General features: G+C 52.2%; 1 protein-coding gene across 5 annotated transcripts in view; it reads left to right on the top strand.

Annotated features, from left to right (window-relative positions):
- SYT6 (synaptotagmin 6) overlaps nucleotides 1-20309 on the top strand; it is a 64631-nt gene that overhangs the window by 36552 nt on the left and 7770 nt on the right. For 4 of the 5 annotated variants that reach the window (XM_034654140.1, XM_034654138.1, XM_034654142.1 and 1 more), the window contains 3 exons: nucleotides 10364-10484; nucleotides 14895-15066; nucleotides 16295-16445. In XM_034654140.1, coding sequence (XP_034510031.1) covers nucleotides 10364-10484; nucleotides 14895-15066; nucleotides 16295-16445 — 444 coding nt within the window. The remainder of the gene's footprint in view (nucleotides 1-10363; nucleotides 10485-14894; nucleotides 15067-16294; nucleotides 16446-20309) is intronic. The other variant, XM_034654139.1, reaches the window with a different exon arrangement.

The following is a 20309-nucleotide window of genomic DNA, read 5'->3' as shown; positions in this document are numbered from 1 at the left end:
ACCAAAGGGAAGAGGCCCTTCCATCCTCCTAACTTTTGCTTGGTGGCATTGATACTGAATGACTTTGGTCATATTGCATGTCACAGTGATTCTACTAGGGTCTGATCTAGGGAGGCCTCAGAATCCTCTCATTTCCCTTGTGCTGCAAACTAATGATCCCCAAGAATCACGTGGGAGGCTTCTCAATCACTCACACCCCACCTTCGGAGGTTCTGACTCAGTATGTCTTGGGCACAGCACAAGAACAAAGCCTCCACCTCCCCTGAGGGAGGTCCAGTACAGGAGATTTTCAGACCACACCCTGAGGAACACCTGATGAGTCTCAACCCTGAAGCCATCTCATTATCCAGGGGGGTCACTCTTGGACAGACCAGAGACTGAGGTTAACCAAGGTCCACTCCTGTGACCCACCCTCTTCACCACCTTCTTCACCAAGTGCATCCCACAAAGCTAAGTTGTTCATTCATTTGATGATTATTTGCTGAGCATGTGTCATATACCAGGCACCGTGTTCAGTCCTGGGAATACAGTGGTGAGTAAAACATAGGGCCAGGACTAGGGTCAGGGAAACAAGGTACCTAGAGGGCAAAATTGAAGGAAGCCCTCCCTCTTGGAGGCATGCATGAAGCTGAGAGGGAGGGCCTCCTTCCCTTTTGTACCCTGGGCACCTGGTTTGCTTCATCCTAGCCCTCTCCTGGTGAAACAGACACAGTCCCTGTCCTTTGGGAAGGCACAGTCCAGAGCAGGGGTGTGGCTTGGGAGGAAGTGGCCTGAAGGGTGAGTAGACACCTGCTATGTGAAGAGTTGGGGAAAGAATAGTCAAATGGAGAGAGCAGAATATGCAGAATCCTGGGAGCAGGGAGACTCTGGAACTCTTCAGTTGCTGTGGGAGGGAGAAGGTGAAGACTTGGACCCTTAACAGGTAGGGCCCTGTGGGTCTTGGTAAGTGTTCTGGATTTTATTCCTAGTGCAAGGGGAAACCATTGGAGGGTTTTAAGCAGAGGAGTGACGTGCTCCATCTTATAATTTTGCAAGAGCACTCTGGCTGCTGTGTGGACAGTGGGATAGGCAAACATGGGGAAGAAGAGAGGTCCATTAGGAGGTGGTTGGAAGTGGGCAGGTGAGAGATGGTTTTGCTCTCTGTGAGGCACTGGAGATGGAGAGAAGTGGGCAGGCTTGAGACTGAATTTGGAGGTGGAATTGACAGGGCTTGGTGATGAACTACTTGCAAAGGAGAGAGGAAGGCGATAATGTCTCGTTTCTGACTTGAGCAACTGGGGGATAGAGGGGCCATTTCCCCAGTTGGGGAAAACAAAGGGAGGGTGTACATGGCAAATCAAAGTTCACCTTCGAACATCTGAGAGACTTGAGATTTCCGTGAGATGTCCACATTGAGATGTCGTGTTGGATATATGAGTCTGGAGTCTAGAAGAAAGGTCCAAGAAGGGCCATAAATTTGGGAGTCCTGAGAATGGAAGTGGGCATTAACATTATGGATGAGCAGAGAGAGAGAGAGAGAGAAAAAACGAGTGTTTAGAATTCCACTGTTAGAGGCAGGGATGGGAGGAGGATGGAGCAGGAACTGGGAGGGAGAAGCCAGAGACGTAGGGGGAGAACGGAGGGAAGTGTGTCCTCTGGAGCAGGACAATCAAGGGCAGGAGAGGCTGCAAAGAGCCTCTTCACAGAACAGCCACATCACACTAAGACCAAGAGATTCTTGAGTGTTGAGCAGGAGGTGGGTGAAGACCTAAACTCTCAGGTCAGCAAAGAAACCAGGAAGCTAAAGCCTGTTCGAGCACGTGCCCATGGCCGAGACCAAAGTCTTGCTGATTTGGCACCCTCCAGGGCACCTGTTTGCAGAAATGCCTCTCAGCTGCTCCAGAAGGCCATGCACTGGGACTAGGGCATCTTCCCTCCTGCCGAGAGCCCCTGCTGCCACTGCCCTGCTCTGGGCAGGGATCAGATCTCGCCCTGCGGAGATGCCCACCCTCCCCTGGGGGAAACTGACAGCTGGTCGACAGCCACACAGCAGGACAACTAGAGGCTAGAAATGAAGACAGATTCTCATCGTTAACTTCGTTAACTTCATTAATGTGCCATTTATTCCTCTCCATCATTAATGAGATGCCAGTGGAGGACCAGAGCAGAATCCCTGGCCTCCCATGGACAAGCACCCACGGGGCAGACTTGCCAGCTTGACCAGGCAGTGCCTCCATGTCTTCTAGAACTTTCCCAAACTCTACTCTCCTTAAGTTCCTTCCACCCCCTCACAGCCCCTCTCCCTCTCCACCCACCTTTTAAAAAGTCATTAGGAAGAGAACTGTACCTCCCAGTGTGATTCTGACTCACGGATATTTGCCCAAAAGTAATGGTGCGTGTGAAACACTAAACCTCTTTTTGAGGGCAGGTTCATGAGGGGGGGCTGAGAGAAAGTTTCCTAAATAAAACCTTCTGTCTCCCTGAAGATGCTCAGATACAGAAACATTTGCCTCCCGCTGATGTGCTTTAATCTCACGATGCCGGTCCCAGGGACCCAGCCCAGCCCACGGATCTCACCCGCTTCCTCCTGCATGCCCCGCACCCCGCCCCCCCGCAAGCTGGAGGGTCTCCCTCTTTCCCGGGGCCATCCTGGGCTCTCAGGGTCCACGCCACAGGCTGTAGCTGCAGTCCACGGAGTTCATTTAAGGCACCTCTCTCCTGCCAGATCTTGAATTCGTATCACTGCTAGGCCCTTGGGGCAGAAAGCACTTGAGAGGAAAGGCAGGCAGGGATGGAACTCAGAACAAATGCAACCTGCCCCGGCACCCCACAGGGAGCCCGAGCATCACAGCAGCCGCCCTTCCACCTCCCGCCACCCCCAGCATCCGCCCCACAGCCCTGGAAGCCTGGGCCTGAGGAGGGGCAGCGAGGGAGCCAACCCAACCTCAGGCCCTCCCTGCCCCCACCCCCACCCCCAGCGCTCACAGCGGGAGCCCTGGAAGCAGCCAAGGAAGGATCCACCCCCCGCAGAGTGCGGAGCCAGGCCTGGGGGCGCTGGGCGGGCAGGGTGTCAGTCTCTGCTCCCCTCCCCTGCAGCCCCTCATCCAGCGGGTCACCAGAACCTGCTCAGAAACGCCCCCCTTTGCTTGAAGGCATTTGTAACACTTGATCTTTCAACCCAGGGGCAATGGGGACCCCCCCCCTCCGAGTCAGACCAGGGCAGTGAGAGTAGGCAACCCAAGAGGAGGGAACAAAGCAGGTGGTGTGGTAGCTAATACTGTGGGCTCTAGAGCCTAGGTTCCTGGGTTCCTACCTCAGCTCTGCCATTTCTTAGCTGTGTGTCCTTGGGCCAGTCGCAGCCTTTCTGTACTTCAGGGTCCCCATGTGGAGAATGGGGACAATAAGAGTACCCATTTCGTAGACTTATGAAGATTCTATGGCTTTAATATGTTTAGGCGCTTAGGACAGAATGGCCCATGGTAGGGCACCTGAAGCCCAGTGGCTGGCCAAAAAGGCAAGGGCCAGATCCTGAAGACACTTGAATGTTACACTTCCATGTGACACTTAGGCTGACTTCTGGAAACTCAAGGAGGTAGGCTGAGGGGTTGAAGGTAGGAGACCTGAGTGCCCCGTCTCTGAGCCACTTTTTATCTGTTGTACATATTTGCACTTCTGGATGAAGACGAGGTTTTCCATCTACAAAACAGGCCTGAAATGGGGAGCCGTTGAAGGGTTTGGAGCAAGAGAACAGCTCCCTGTTTATAGCCAGGAGGAAGGTCAGAGGGGATAGGCAGGGAGGGGAGGTCAGAATGCTCAGAGGTCCAGGCGAACGTGGTGTGGGTCAGAGCTGAGATTGTGCAGAAGGGAGGGGAAGAGAGACCCCAGGGTCGGGGGACACTTGGAAGGCAGAATAGCACACAGGGCTAGGTGTGGAGTCTGTGAGTGGGCACCGAAGCTGGGTTATCCTGGCTTCCTTTCTGCCCCTGCCATCCACTCTCCACAAGCCTGCTGAGGTCTCTGCTTTTCACAGGGATTAAATGCAAACATCTTTATGAGATCTGGCTCTGCCTCGCTTGGCTCCCTACCCCCTTCCCCTCTCCCATCCTGGCCCCCCCCCCCGATACTCTTCAGCTCACTGCCCCAACTAGCATGTTTCCAGCACTGCTCGCCTTGCTGTCCCGCTGTCCCCTCTTCTTCCTGGTGGCTGGCCACCCTCCCCCTCTTTCAGGTCTGACCGCCTTCCCAGCCACTATGTCTAACGTGGCCACCCTCCTCCCATCATGTCCCCAGTCCATTCACTGCCTTCGGATACTCTCTTGCTTAGTTTATTTTTGTCTCCCCCCTTTAGAATACAGGCTCCTGGAGGGCTGGGACCCTCTCTGTCTTATCACTACAGTCTCCCCATATTCGTGAAGTTTTAGTAAGTGGTAACAAATGAATGACACCCATGAAATTGGTCTCTGGAGTGGGTGTTTGGGTGGGAGGTGATACTGTGTACTGAGTGGACCAGGGGCCAGGGTGGACTCCTAAGTGAGGGTCATTAGGCAGACAGGGGAGCCCCTGCCCTGTTCCCAGCCTCCCCTGTGCTGTTTCAATCCCCACCCTGCATCTCATCTTCTAACACCCAAAACCTCTCGAGTCCCCTCCCTCTGCCTAGAATGTCCTCACTTGTTTTCCTCTGCTAGCGAATTCCTTTCGCTCACCTTGCCAGACCCAATGGAATATCACCCCCTCTGGGAAGCCTACCCTGTAACCCCGGGCACTTTATTATTCCCTCCTCTGTACCCCCCCCCAATTTTGCCCAAGCCTCTTTTAAAGCACTTATCAAACCAACATATTACTTACTTCTGTGCCTGTCCCTGCCCCAAGACTGTGAGGTCTTTATAATATTTGTACAGATAGAAGGAAGAATTACAATGCCAGCTAGTAGTTCCTGAGAACCTACTCTGTGCGAGGTGCTGTGCCAAGCACTTTATGCAAATGACTTCATTTAATCCTGACAATAATCCTAAGAGGTAGATACAGCCCCATTTTACAGATTAGGAAACCAACACTACGGAAGGCTAATAAGTAAGTCGCACTGCTTATAAACATCAGAGCTGGAGCTTGGACCCAGAGCTGCCTGACCCCAAATCCATATTCTCAGCCTTTCGCTCATCAGCCAGTATTTACCGTGATTTGCCACGGATCAGGCCCTGGGCAAAACATGACAGGTATGATGTCGAGTAAGACCAGACCCCATCTCTGCCCTCAAAGCGTCCACAATCTAAGGAGAACACCGCATTTGTCATATAATCCCCATGAGCAACAGGAAAGTTATGGTGGTGGCCTGGGCTGTGGAAGAGGCGTCTGTGGTACTTTGGGGGCTGATAGCAGAGGACGTGGCCCAGCCCCAAGTGCCAGCCTCCACCTCTGACTCAGCTCTACCCCTGATTCCAAGCCTCAGGTCTTCACAGAGGGATTGCTCACTGGATGTTTTTCTACCCATTGGAGCCAAATTGGCTTCCACCCTACCTCTCTTCCAGGCCCCTCTACCCTGGGGTAGCTTAACAGCACTTCCTGCCTCATGCTGCAGAGATCCTTTCAGGTCTCCTGTGGCCTTCCTAAAAGTGCAGCGGATGCTTCTCTGCTGATGATGAGAGATTCAGACAAGCCACTTAATGATTAAGAGACAAGAAGTGTTCTCTAAGAGATGGGGAAGCATGGTTCTTGCTTCGCTCAGCCTGGATTCCCAAGATAGACACGGAGCATTGATGCCACTCATTGCCTGTTTGGGAGGAAGAGAAGAAGGCTAGCGCTGGAGAAGAATAAAACACTTGGGGGCAGCGGGGACCGAAGGAATGAGAGCATTTGGATTTCAAGGCAAAGTTGCTAAGTTCCTTGAGGCGGGCGATAGACAAGTCAGGAGGTGTCCTTGGGCCATCTCAACTGGTGATTTTGATGATAGGTTTTCTGGTGTGAATCCTTGGGTGTTACGGCTAGCAGGGAGAGACCTGAGGGTTAGAACATTTAGGACAAACCTCTCATTTTACAGAGATGTGAAATGACGTGCCCGTGTTCTCATGGCTGGTTGGTGGCTGAAGGAAGCTCAAGTCTCCTGACTTGTGGTTCACTGCTTTTTCCTGGGCAGCCCCCAGATAGGGATTCTCTTTTATGCTTCTGTGGGTGCATCAAAGAGAAGGAAATGCTGTTGCATGGCTGGTGTGCCGTGGATGGGACTTTCAGAACCTTATCGCCCCGGCGCCTAGGCATTGCAGCCAGAGGAGAGGGTGGATGGCAGGTGGACAGGTTGCTCCTAAAGACAGACTTTTCCAGGAGCCAACATCCTGGCTAGCCCTCCCCTGGCAGCAGTTCTGCCCCCTCCAAACTCCAGCCAGAACTTAAAGCCAGCTGCTCCTGGGCCCCCATCCGCCCTACCAGCCTGCAGGTTAGCAGTTGAGAGAGCCAAGTTGGTTTCTGCCGATTTCTGGACAGCAGTGACCTCTCCATCACTGGAGAGCTCATTACCAATCAGGGGCCCTAAGGCGGCCTCCCCTGACAGCAAGTGAAGATGAAAGCAATAACGTGTGGGCTGTTCTGCAGCCCCTGGTCAACCTGGTTTTATTAAAGCCAAAGTCTCAGGCATCACTAATGAGGATAAAAGGCTGGCAAGGAGTATAGGATCTGGGGCTGAAACCTCCTGAGAAAGGGGGTGGGGCGGAGCAAGGATCTGACAAGGCCAACCCAGGGGCTGAGCTGGTGCCCAGCTTTCCAGAGAGAGAGGTGGCTGCCAGGAGATGCTGACTGTCTGTTTGCTTAGCCCCCCATCCTTCTATTTACTCAAAAGTAACCTCTATTTTCCTTAATCAAACAAGCCAGTCCTCTGCTGCCGGCATGGGCAGGGGAACAACATCCCCTTGATCCCTTGAGCCAAGGGCAGCCCACTTGCGGTCGGGCCCCGTGAGGCCCAGTCACCCAGCGCAGAAGGTCCTGGGCCTGGCTGCAGGCCCTTGGCTCTTGTTTTCTCTCTGCCTGCAAGTCATGGGAGGACCTTGGCTCGTTCCCTTTACTATGGATGGAGAAAGGAGTTCACGGTCGGGAGCAGGGACCAGGGTGGGGGTAGGAAGTTCCACACCACGCTGTTGAGTCAGCACCTGCGTGCTACCCAGCTGCCATAGTCCTGTCAAGGAAGGGCACCCCGCAGAAAAGAGGGGAGGCCCTGCTGGGTCGGTGCTCCCCTGGAGGGAGCCATCCTTGAGAGCAGTGCCGAGAGCTGCATGTGATTCCATTTACCCCGAGAGATCCCCCATGCCCCAAGCCAGTCTCCTGAGTCTAAAAACCAATCAGCTCGGTCCCCCAAATAAGACAGCCCTTAAAAGGGCCACTGTGCATGGTGACAACAGTGGGGAAAGCACTCCCTTCAGAGGGGCCACAGGATTCCTTCCCAGGCCCTACCTTGATGGCAACACTGACATTGAGAACCACTGCTTCCAGGGCTCTCCTGGCTAAGATACAGCCATGTGTTTCTACCTGCATTCATGTAGCTCTTCTCGTGCTTGGCCACCTCTGAAGCGCGAGTAGGTGTAAAGCAAAGCCTAGTCCCAAAGGGGCCTCCAGTCACCAGGTGCTAGTGGGAGGGCACGGTGGCAGCAGAGGGGGGACTTGGTAACACCTGTGGCTCAGGGGCAGAAGGTGCAGCAGGGGTGTGGGGGAGAGATGCTCTCTGTGGGCTGGACCCTGGGTGAGCATGCCAAGACAAGAGGAGGAACATTCTGGCAAAAGGGACCAAAGCTACACCAGCCCTGTGGAGCAGAGGGTTGGCATAGAGGAGTAGAGAGAGACAATCAGGTGAGGAAGTCAGACGGGACCCCTCTGTTGAGGGGCCTCACTGCAAGCTAAGAAGATGAGCCTTTATTCCAGAAGCCGAACAAGGGGGGCCACTGGGGGTGTCTGAGCAGCAGCCTTGATCTATATAAATCGGCACCAGAGTGCTCGCTAGTCACGCAAGTTACTTAACTTGGGCAAGCTACTTACCTTCACCAACAGTCCTTTCCTCCTGTTTGCGGTGGGGATAAGAAGAGCACCTAGCTTGTAGGGCTGTGGTAAGACTCGGCATATGGCAGACACACAGGGGCATTCGTTCTTCTTGCTGTTATTGAGTCTGAAAGGTTTCTCTAACTTCGGGCAGGAATGAATCTAGGAGGGATATGAGGGAACCAAAGGGAGCTGGAGGCCCCCTTGTACCTCAGTGCCTCAGTCCGAGATAGAACTTTCAGCCGGGTGCACCGGGGACCTGCTCACAAGGGGAAGGTCGTACTCCCTCAACACCATGTCACAGGGCCGTTTCCCCTCCTTGGACTAGGGACTAGGGAGACAGTAGCGAGGTGGGATTCTGGCACCTTCTTCTAACTGGTACACCCCACGAGACCATGTGTGTGTCGAGGGAGGACTGGATACTCTCCACAAAGCATGGAGCCAAGGTCCAGAGGAGCCAGGGTCACCTGGATGTGCTCCCTGGGTGAGCCGGAAGGTGCTCTGAGATAGAGTGAGTGGGAGGATGCTGTCCTAAGAGTCGGGAGTCCAGCTGCGTCTCCTACCAGCTGTGGAAGCCTGGGTAGAGCTTTGAGACCTGAGTTTGAACACTGAGCTCTTCAGTCTGCAAAGTGGAGGGAATAAGGACAGTACTCCCTGCCTCAGAGAGTTGGTGCGCGTGGGAGCTCGTGGGTGTGGGTCTCAGCTCACTGGCTCTGTGGCGCCACGGGGTGCTGTGTGCAGGAGGGGTTCACGCCTCTGCACAGCGTACAGCTCTGCCCCCGCCAGACCCCTGCCTGGGGAGCTGGGAGGGTTTCTCTTCTGCTACTCTGGGATTTAAAGACCAAGACTGAATCTTGCGCTAGGGAGAGTGGGTACCGTTTCACCTAGAGGAAAGCCCTGACCATGTGCTCTGGAAGGGGATGGGAGAGGCTTGGATTTGTCTCCAGCTGGGGCCTGCTATCATCAGGTATCTCTAGGAGTCCCTGGTCAAGGGGGTTCTTTGTGAGGAGAAGGGACAAAAACCTTGGTGTCACCCTCGACTGCTCTCTTTCTCACACGTCACCTCCTCACGGAGGCCTTCCCTGGCCAGCCTGCCCAAAATTCGAACAACTCTGGCCTCCTCTGTGAGCATTACACATCCCCTTTCCCTGCCTTACATTTTTCTCCTCAATGTTTTTTACCATCTAACTTCTTATTTTTTCTCTCTTCCTTCACTCAAGTAAAATGTAAGCTCCATAAGGTCAGTCGGGGTGGGGGCGGGGTTGTGTATTTTGTTCTTTCCCATATCTCCAGCACCCAGAACAGCACCTGCACACAGCAGGTGCTCAGTGAACATTTGTTGATTGACTGAACCAATGAATGAGCAAGCAGATAGCCCCATCCAAAATCAGAGCCTCTCCAAACACTGCCCTCCTCCTCCAACCAGGGTCGGGGGGGCACCAGGCCAGCCTCAGAGCCTGGGGGGGAGGTTTGGCGGCAACAGCATCCTCCTTCATCAAGTGGGGAGCAGGGAGAGGAAGCAGTCTGGCAAAGTGCTATTTAACTTGACAGACAGGCATGCTTAGCCTCTGAGTTTTGCTCTTCCCCGTTACTGAGAAACTTCCTAGGATTGGGATCCCCACCCCCCAGGGGCAGGAGAGGCAACCGAGTGTATACTCTCTACCGGGTCATATCTGAAGGATGATCACATTTGAGGGAAAAGGACAAGGTGGATCCGAGACCTGGCACAAACCTGGGATGGGGAATGTACGTCTCCTTGGTTGGCAACATGGCCTGAGCGAGGTCACGATCCCTTGTGCTTTCGTGCCGAGGCCTGGAAGTTAGAAAGCTGAGCAGGTCTCCAGAGATGCGGGGAAGCTGCCAGGCAGCGGGACTGGTGAGGAACAACTGAGCTGGAGCCTGGAAGCAGACCTACCAGCAGAGAGCCCCGGATGGCTGGAGCGTGTCTTGTGCAGGACACTACCATGACCATGGCCAGGCAGGGGGCTGGGGGGTGGAGTCAAGGGTACCAGTGGCTGAAAGGGTGAGCTGGAGGGGAACAGGGCTGGGCCACTCTGGGGCTGCTGGTCTGGAGGCTGGACCCGAAGGGCACTTGGAGGGCAGGCAGGACATAGCAGGATGGCGAGGACTAGGGCGAGCATCTGAACAGAGCTGAGAAGGAACAATGAACAGGGCAGATTCTATTAAAGAGGGAATATCGTTATCATTGTCTTTTATTCCCAGTTACTCTCAGAATGGAGGCCAGACCCTTGGGTCCAAAAGATATGGCGCTCTGCCTCAAAGAGTGTTCTCCTGGGTCTCAGTATGGCCTGCAGCAGTGGCCCTGGGAGCTGTGTGCCCGTCATCTGCCCTCTTGTCTGCTTCTTTGCAGGAAAGCGTGGATCTGGGAGAGATCATGTTCTCCCTGTGCTACCTGCCCACAGCAGGCCGGCTCACCCTCACAGTGATTAAATGTCGGAACCTCAAGGCGATGGACATCACGGGCTACTCAGGTACCTCCCCTCCCCAAGTGGCCTGGAGCCGCCCAGACGTTGGGACCTGGAAAGATGCTTAGAGAGAAGGGGGAAGAACTGTCAGTATTCTTAGAAGAGGAGCATCAGCTCTGGATTCCAATCCCAGTTCTGCCCCTCCCCTTGCTGTGTAATGCTTTGATTTTCTGATCTGAAAAAAATAACTTACGCAGGTTGCTTTACAGGATAAATGAGCTCATTCGTGTAAGTGCTTAGAGTGGTGCCACACACACAATAAACGCTCAGTAGACATTAGCTACTACTATCATTTTCCCACAAAGGAGAGAGAGAATAAGAAGTAAACACATAGGAGAAGAAAAAAAATAAGGAAAATCTTTCTAGTTATATGAGGCCCCAGGACTTTCAAGGGTTTGGTGAGGTTTGAGTGCGTAAATGTTTGTAGGTCTGCACAGCCCCACGGCAGCCCCGCAGAGCTAGTCAAGGGGGCAAAGCCACTGCAAAGCAAAGTGCATTTGTACTTGGGTTTTTCCTGCAGGGCTCCTGGCCCCAGCCTCAGCACCAGGAGAGCTGCTTGGTACAGAGTAAGTCCTGTTCTAGCAAGTGAGGACATGCTTGCTTGGGGGCACTGCAAAGACTGATCCTTTTCCAAGATTCTGTAAGTCATTGTCGGAGAAGGTATTTGAGTTTTGATACAACAGAGGCCTAGCTCGAGTCCCAGGGGCCTCCTTTCCCCCTGTCGGCTCACATTAGCCTGAGAAGAGCAACGGGGCGAAGTGTCCCAGAGAGCAGACATGCAGAACAGTCTGGGCTCCACTCAGAGCTGCAAATGTAGGAAAATACTTGTTTTCCTGGACCCATGACCCAAGAGGCTCTTCGGATTTCCAGTGTCAAACCATTCCAGAGGTGCTGATTTTTCCTTTTATTCATCAATTATTTATTTTCCTGGATAACTCCTAAGTATCGTCACAGTTGCCATAGAAAGGGGATGGTCCAGCTGCCAACCTCCAGGCCCAGGTGCAACCTGGTGTAATTGGAAGAAGATGAAGTATTAGACCTTGAGAAATGAGGTTTCGGGGCGGGGGAGGTAGTTGGAAAATGCTGAAGTCACGTATATTTGTTGACGCTTTGACTCCCTCGGAGCCTCTGCTCCCAGCCCCCACTGTCTCTGGGCAGCGCTCCTGTCTTCCAGGCCAAGAGCTCCCCAAGAAAGCACCCACCCTAACACCACTCCTTCCACTGAAGCGCCCACTGCACTTCGGGGAGAACGTGGGGAATAGCTTAAAGAGCCTCTTCCGACATGTGTGAAGCTCTCAGGCCCCAGCAAGTCAGCTTCCTCCAAAAATACAGCCAATGTAGATTTCATTTTAATATCAGAATAAGTGCATGCTGAGGACAGAAATTCACGGAGGACTCTCAAGGCTGCTGAGGGAAATAGGATTTTGCTCCTAAGTCCCCACACTATCTTCTCTGGTGTAATTAAATTGATGTGCCAGAGAGAGAGCTTATGGCGAAGGCACTGAGGTAATCATAACGGCCGTTCCACATCAGAGGGTTTGGGGGGGAGAGATTTTTCTCACGCTAAATTCTAATCTCCCTCTTGCAATTGACCCTCTTTTCTACCTAGGTTTGGAATCTGCTATTAAATCTCAGCTTGATTCTCAAAATTCAGGGGTCCTCTTTTTGTCAGGGATTTCTGTCTGTTTGGGTCACAAATGTAAGCAAGTGTCTGGAACAGTGCGTGCAACACAGTAGGCATTGAATAAATATGCTTTGAATGAATAAATGAATTGATAGCAAGAGGAGCCTTGTCAGAGGGTGAAACAGTGGGGGCATGCGTGTCATGGGCCTCTCAAACTAGATCGCCTGTTTTTGAGGATGAGTTTGAGGTTACCTTTGACCCAGATTGCTTGCATATTGGGCTAAAGCAGGGAGTGAATGGAGCTTTTTGGCTGTTCTTGATTTCTATGACATCGACCCCCAAACCCGAGGGTCTTCCTATTTTCCTTGACTTAACCAGTCATGAATCAATTCTCTAAGCCCATCCACTGGAACGATGACAATGAAAATACCACAAAATAATAATAAAGATCAGGACACCACAAAAGGGTGGTGAGCGAGTAAAACCACCCTTCTTTGCCACATCTGGTCTGTACTGATTCGAGTCTAGTGGTTTAAAATGTAAACTCTGGAGTCAGACATACCTAGGTTCAAATCCGAGGCAAGTTCCTGAATCTCTCTAGCCTCCATCTCCCTACCTATCAGAGGGGATGATGATGATAGCTATTTTATAGCATTGGTGGGAAGCTTAAAAGACACGAGGTCCATAAATCTCAGACAGTGCCCGGCACATACTAAATGCTGAACTGTGATGCCTCCTGTGACAATGGGGCTGAAACGGGCTCCCTCGCTCAGCTGCATAGAACACCAGAGGCTGTTGCAGAGCAGACAACCTCCAGGGTCACGTGAAGCCAGCGTTCCACTGGAAGCCGCACACTTTTTGCCCCAGAGAATCCTAAGGAACAGTCATCTCTCTGCTTAGCCTCTTGGACAATCATGAGATTGATGATTTCTTCAAGGGAGCTACACCCACTGAGTTTTATAAATGGATATGCCTCGTAGGAGTGAACAGAGTTGGGAAAAGAAGCTGAGAATCTCCCAGTCGGTCATAACGCATCTGCCTAGTGGCCTCCAGGACAGGTGGCTCTGCCATATTTTTCCAAGCCTGGTGGTATGGGGCTCTGCCAGGCTGTGGGAGTGCATGGAAACGGGCATGGCAGCTGTTGGGGCAACACTCGAGCAGCCTCAAGCCTGAAGACACTTTCCAAGGCACCGTTCACCTTATGGAGTGTAGACATTGCTGTGTTAGTGATGGGTCTTGGAGCAAGCTTTCCCCACCTGACTGCTTGGACCTGAAGCCTGCCCTGGGCATAGCCATGGAGAATGGAGCCCACTGACACCAGAAAGCTGTCTCACAGAGGTTCTAGGAACTCTGCCTTCCTTTTTTACTGAAAACACCCCCGAGAGAGGGCCCTTCCAAATGGGTCATTGGTGACAGCAGGTTGATTAAACACCTGCTGTTTAATCATGGTCTCCCCAGCTCCCTCGTAAACCCAAGTGCCCCCATGGTTCAGGGATAGCTGCCCTGTTGCATTAGTTAGTCGGCCGCTCCTTTGGGGGTCTGCAGAAATGCCTTTAAGGCTTGGAGTTTCCGATCATGTGGCATAGTTCTCTCTAGCTTCCCCATAGCTGGGTGCCTCGGCTGCCACCTGATCGATGCCCGGGGAGCATGAGGTCCTGGTGGGTGCTCAGGTGCCCAGCAGATAGAACCATGTGCCTGTGCCTCAAGGCTCCAGGCCGCGGCTGCTGGGCCCACGCCTCCTGATGGCTTCCACGAACCCTGGCTCTGGGCAAGAAGGTGCGTCAGTACATCAGCGTCTCAAAAGCTGTTATTACCTGTGAGTCGCCCTCCCATTTCTTGAGCTGTGCAGCATAAATAATAATTATGATGGTGCCTAAGACACCTGTGCTGTGAGAGTCAATAGGTCTCACTTCACTTGGATGAGTGGAAAATTTCAGGGTAGAAGGATGACCATGAAATACCTATTCAGAAAACTAAAGAACAGACAGGGATGGGAGACACGTGGAGTTCAGTAAAAAGATACCTCCTCTGGGGATGGAGAGGATCCAAGATCCCACTGAGCAAGGAAATGTCACCAGGCTGCCCCGAATCTCAGGCAGCCGCCTTACTCACAGCCCCCAGCACAGCTCCGTCCCCCTCCTCTGCCCAGAAGTGGGCAGGAAATGGCTTTCGGGGGGAAGCAGAGAGCAGGGCCCTTCTTGATGCCAGCTGGAAATGAGCTTGTTGGGACAATGAGACCCATAATCCTGTTGTCAGGTGGGGAGGACACAGACAGTGTTGTGATTGCCGCCGTTCCTTTACTCTGACACACTGCTACTCCTTGGGTGTCATCAGCTTCTAATTTTACCCCCCTTATCCTTCGGTTAATAAATGCTGACGACCCCCCAGAGGAAAGGACTCCAAGCAGGTGAAAGGAAGGGTGTCTTGTTCAGCGTCACCACCCTTTGGAGCCTGCCGGCCATGACGGAGCGGGGATGTGGGGCCGTGAACCGCATACCCACGGGCAGGTGTCCTGTCTGATTTGAGGCCAGCTTCACCATTAGTGAAAGTCCATTAGGCACTCTCCCAATAATCCTGAGGTCGCTAAAGACTCCGTGTTTTATTAAGCATGAAGTGTCCTCAGAGACAGGTGTGCTACATAAATACAAGGTGGTTTAATTATCTTAACAACCCACTGATACCATCTGATGAACAACAGTAGGCCTGCGGCTTCCGTCCCTCTGCTGCAATTGATGTTCCAGGACATCTGGTTAACATGCTCCCTTCCCTTCCCATCACCCCCACTGGCGCAGATCCATATGTCAAAGTGTCCCTGCTTTGTGACGGGCGGAGACTGAAGAAGAAGAAAACAACCATAAAGAAGAACACTCTAAATCCTGTCTACAATGAGGCCGTCATCTTTGATATCCCGCCAGAGAACATGGATCAAGTCAGTCTGCTCATCTCAGTTATGGATTACGATCGGTAGGTGCGGGGCCCTGAGGGCCATGGTTCCCTGCCTCTCACCCCCACACCAATGCAGCTCCTGGCCTTGGTGCTTATGGTTCAGGGCTCAGGGCCGATGCCTCAAATCTGGCTCCATCCAAGAAAGGGTGCAGAAGTTTGAGGAAGAGCATGGTTGCCTCTGAGCAGAAGCTCAAGCTTTGCTTCCCAGCAGGCCCGTTTCCGTCAGGGGCCAGGGGCCAATCCACCCATCGGTTTCCTTGAATTCGCCCCTGCTGATTCCTGTTCCTCCATCTGGCACCAAGTCCCATCCCCTGTCCTCTCCATTTCTGATGCTGCTACCATCCCCACCGAGGGATGGCTGTGCAGCCTTCCAGCTGACTCCTGCCTCCATCACTCCCTGACTCAAGCCAGCCAACGCACAAGAGGCACGCTTTCCTAAAAGGCCCCTTTCTTCTGGGACCTGCCCTTTCTCAAGACCCATCAATGGTTCCTGTTTTCTAGGCCCTTCCACTGGTTGTTCAGGGCCTTCCAGAATCTGGACCCAGCATCATCATCCAACTTAATTTCCCCTTCCTTGCATGTATTTCTTCCCTTCCACTTACCCACTTACCCAAATCCTTTCTTCCATCAAGGCTGGCTCTAAAACGTTTTCCAACCCCCCCACCCCCCCACCAGCCACATGACTCCTTCTCTCCAGTTGTCAAGCCAGCTGAAGGAAAAAAACAAAACAAAACAAAAAAACCACGCAGTAAAGCCTCCATCCAGGATTTTTAGCACAAGTTCTCGGGCATAGTAGGTGCTCACTGAACATATTTGGGTGATGACTGATATTCTTGCTGAGTAAATAAATCACATTCTAGCCATTGGGAGTATGGAGAAACGGTGCTTAGAGCGGGGTAATTTATTTCCAAACGCCAATGTCTCAAGCGAGGCTATGATGTGCTAGCTGAGTCAAAGAAGGGAGAAGACTGAAACTCTCCCATTCCCTAAAGTCAGGCCATCTGCCCACCATTTCCTGAAATTCCAAAGCAGTTTGCAACCTTTTTCTCATCTGTCTGTGTCAATGTCCATCCAAGGAAGTGGGGCAAAGTCTCACTGGTGCTGGCACTCCGAGGCCCTGCGAAGCATCTCTTTTCAGAGCTCAGCATTCTGAGTTAGACCTGCCCAGCAGAATCCCAGATCCCAGGACCTCCCTTTCTGACAGCATGTCTGGTCACCAGCGCCAGGCCCTTTCTTTCTCCCCCAGAGTGGGCCACAATGAGATTATAGGAGTCTGCCGTGTGGGGATCAACGCTGAAGGCCTGGGCCGGGACCACTGGAACGAGATGCTGGCGTACCCGCGGAAGCCCATCGCACACTGGCACTCCTTGGTGGAGGTAAAGAAATCCTTCAAAGAGGTGGGTGAGGTCGTGCTCGGCCCTTGGCATGTTTGCTGCATGGCCACGCAGGCTGGAGAATGGCAGTCGGCGGCTGTGTGACCTCGCCTGCGTGGGTCCTTCCAGGGCTGTGCAGGGGGCTACGTGCTTCTCACCCAGTGCGTGAGCGGCAGGAAGGAGATGGAGGGGGATGGGGGGAGCTGCCTGATGAAAGCCTCTGATGTCGAGCATATTGAAAGTGACGCTGAGTTCTAAATGGAAAATGAAAACTCGGAGGAAGCATTCCCAGCAGCTGCACAGAGCCAGGCCCGGAATGCTTTCACAAAGCCCCCACTGGGCAAAGTCGGTCCTTTGGGAGAAAGTCCCAAGAGGGTGAGATCAGAACTTGGCAAGAAATTCTACCCCGGTGGAATCAGTATGTTCCCTGAGGCTCTAGCCAGGCAGTCCCCAGGCTGTCTTCATGGCCTCCATGCAGGTGGCCAGAGACAAGAGCCCGCCACCGTGACTGCTGCCTCTCCCATTGCGGGAGAGAGTATGGCTTCAAGGTGTCATGCTCTCTGACAGGATCCTGACAGAGATGTAACAGATGGAGCACTGCCCAGGGCTCCTGAGGCTTGGGCTCCAATCTTGGCCCCTTTGGACTTGCTGTATAATCTTCAGCCAGTCATTTCTCTCAATGGCAAAGAAAATGTCCCTCCACCAAACGCCACCAATATAAGATCCTGCAAGTTGTCATCCTGGTGGCTCCCAGGCCTGCTTTTTCTCAAATGGGTTGGGATGTGGGGGTAGCCAGGCAAGCTTGAAACCTCATTTTGATGATCTCATACCCCAATCCATATCCTAAAAAGTCAAATGGTTGTTTGTTCATCCTAGGCTTCAAGCCTAGGAAGTCTAGAGTCTAAAACTGGACAATCGACTAATAAAAAAAAATAATAAAGCTTTAACTCTTATACAACAGGGCCCCTCAGCGTAAAAGCAGTCACCTTAAAAACAGTACCGTTGACCTTTGAACAACACAGTTCGAATTGTCCCAGTCCACTTGTGTGTGGATTTTTTTTAAAATAAATACAGTACAGCACTGTAAATGTATTTTCTCTCCCTTATGACTTTCTTAATAACATTTTCTTTTCTCTCACTTACTTTATTGTAAGAATACAGAATAGAATTCCCATAACATACGACATATGTATTCATTGACTATTTATGTTATCGGTAAACCTTCCAGTCAACAGTAGGTGATTAATAGTTAAGTTTCGGGGGGAGTCAAAGTCATATTGGATCTTCGTGCAGAGGGTCAGTGCCCCTAATCCCAGTGTTGTTCAAGGGTCAACTGTAATCCCTTCTTCGGGCTCTGGGACACAGGAAAGGTGTGGGCAGCAAAGCGAGAGGACCTGCCGGCTCTCCTTTCTCTTCCTGGTGTGGACAGGCCTGTTTCTCCCTTCTTCCGGAAGTGTGAGCTGTCTTAGGAGAGACTGAGGGCTATGGGGGAGAGAGGGCTCCCGGAGCCAGGCTAATTGATTTACCTACTGAGGGAAACAAGCCTTTGAGGCCAGTATGGAGAAGTAAGGCATAGACACAAAGCTCCTGTTCCTCAGAGGCCTACTGTTTCTATCTTGTGCTTGCCTTGATTTTACCACAGCTGTGAAGCTTGAATGACAGAGACCGGTCCCTCAGCTCTCCGGTTCCCTCCACCCCCCACCCCCCCACCCCGCCCCAGGAGCTTCTGCCTCCTTTTATGCAGAAGGTTCTCTCTGCAGGGTGCGGGGGAGGTACCCATGACCAGCCTTTGCCTCCAAAGGAGGCAGCTCCTGGACAGAACTGAGGGACCTGGGGACCTGGGGCCTGGGGTCCATACCTGGCACCTCACTGAACACAGGCTTGATTCAACCAAGGGAGGGTGCCATGCCCTCTCCCCCCTTTGAAATCCCCTGAAGATATTTAAGAGCAGAATAAGCATACTAAAATGTTCAGGATGGTTTAGGGACAGGGACATGTAAGCTAAGAGGCCTCCGATGGGCTGCAGGGCCTCAGGCAACTCACTGCCCCCTCTGGTCTCTGGTTTCCTGGTTGGTAAATGAGGGCGTAGGTTCCCATCATCTCTGCTTTTCTAGGAGACCCTGACCCTAAATGACGGAGGGTGGAGCCCGTGAGCCCTCCTGTGTCACCAGCGCAGAAAGATAACCCTCCCCGTGTAACGGGGCCACTCGGTCCACACAAACTGAAGCCACCGGCCAGCGGCCAGCGGCGGCTGGAGTTGGGGGTGGGTGCAGGGCGGCACGGAGGCGCCGGCACTCGGTTCCAGAATCACTCCATGATGAATACAACCTAATTAAGCCAAATAATTGATTCCGAGCCCCAGTCCTTTGAAATCTCTGACTCACTAGTCCAGACTACAAAAGAAAGAAAGATAAAGTAGAATCGAGCCCTTGAAAATGAATATTTGATGAGACAGTAAAGGGAAAGTAACAGTATATGGAAAACGAAAAGCGAATAAATTGATTCATATCCTTTGGGTTTACTTTTTTCTTGACCTCACACACCAAGCTCCCGAGCCTGCCCCTCCCCCTCTCATTATCCTACCATTTTCTGCTCAGCTGATCATTTCTCTGTATCAAGAAGCTGAAAATGACATTCATCTTGGCAACCTAGGATTTCACCTACACTTTCAGCACCCGCAGTTTAAGTATCTTTATAAAACTGCATCTAAAAACCTACGAGGCAGATACGAAGTAAACCCTCTTTGGGCTCAAGTGAGGTATTGCACTCCAACACCTATCACCTCAATCATCCTTAGGGCTCCCATCTTGCCTGCTCGGTTCTGTTCTGGACATTGAGCAAGAACCTTGCTCCTGGAACTTGTTTCTCCCAATCGTATCATAAATAAAGAAATCTCACTCTCCCACTCCATGGAAGATAAATGGCATCGTATCTAGAAAGCACTCTCTAATTATATTGTACCTTTCTTCGAGGAGTTTCGAGTGCTGTGATCATTTCTTTTTTATTAATGAGAACAGAGGGCACCCTACTTGCTCGCTTGTTTGGGGGTTTATTTTTATTTTTTTAAAAGATTTTATTTATTTATTTGACAGAGAGAGAGGGGCAGTGAGAGAGGGAACACAAGCAGGGGGAGTGGGAGAGGGAGAAGCAGGCTTCCCACTGAGCAGGGAGCCTGATGTGGGGCTCAATCCCAGAATGCTGGGATCATGACCTGAGCCGAAGGCAAACGCTTAACGACTGAGCCACCCAGGCGCCCCTTGTTTGGGGTTTTAAAATAAGGTTGAGGGGGACAAATTAACTGAAAAGGTATTTTTCCCTGCTGGGATGCTTTCTCGAGTAGGAATTGATTAAGCCCCAGTAAGCGTCCTTCCCCGGCAGTGGCGGCAGTGCCGGTGGCCCCCTTCCCTCTAAGCATTCCTGCCCAGTGCTGTCACTGCACACAGAGCCCAGGCTGACCAGCAGCCTTCTCCAAGGCATTTTATCACAAAGGGCCAAGTGGAGATCAGTTTCCAGAGATTTCAGATCTGTTTGCGCGTGACCCATTTCAGAACAACATAGGGTCTTACTGGAGCACAGACGTCCTGGAATGATCACCTTCCCGGGTGCTGGGGAGGGGAGGTTGGTCTTTGCGATTTCAGAGCCACCATGATAAGCCTGCTGGAATCATTCACCTTCCCATTGTCCGCGAACCCTATCTCCCTCCTCTGTTTACCTTCACAGAAATAATCAGGGGCTGGCAGGGAAGCCAGTGTGCCTTCCTCATGTGTCCTGGATTAACAATAAAGTTCCGCGTGACTTGGGCTATTATGTAAAGGAAAAAAAAGGTACTCTGTGTGGCCATTTCGCTTTTTCTCCTCCGCACTGGCCTATCGATCAGACTGTGTAAGT

Source organism: Ailuropoda melanoleuca, chromosome 2 (genome assembly GCF_002007445.2).
Source record: "Ailuropoda melanoleuca isolate Jingjing chromosome 2, ASM200744v2, whole genome shotgun sequence".
Taxonomy (NCBI): Eukaryota; Metazoa; Chordata; class Mammalia; order Carnivora; family Ursidae; genus Ailuropoda; species Ailuropoda melanoleuca.
The sequence above is the reverse complement of the archived record's forward strand: the minus strand, read 5'-3'. Positions and strand labels throughout refer to the sequence as shown.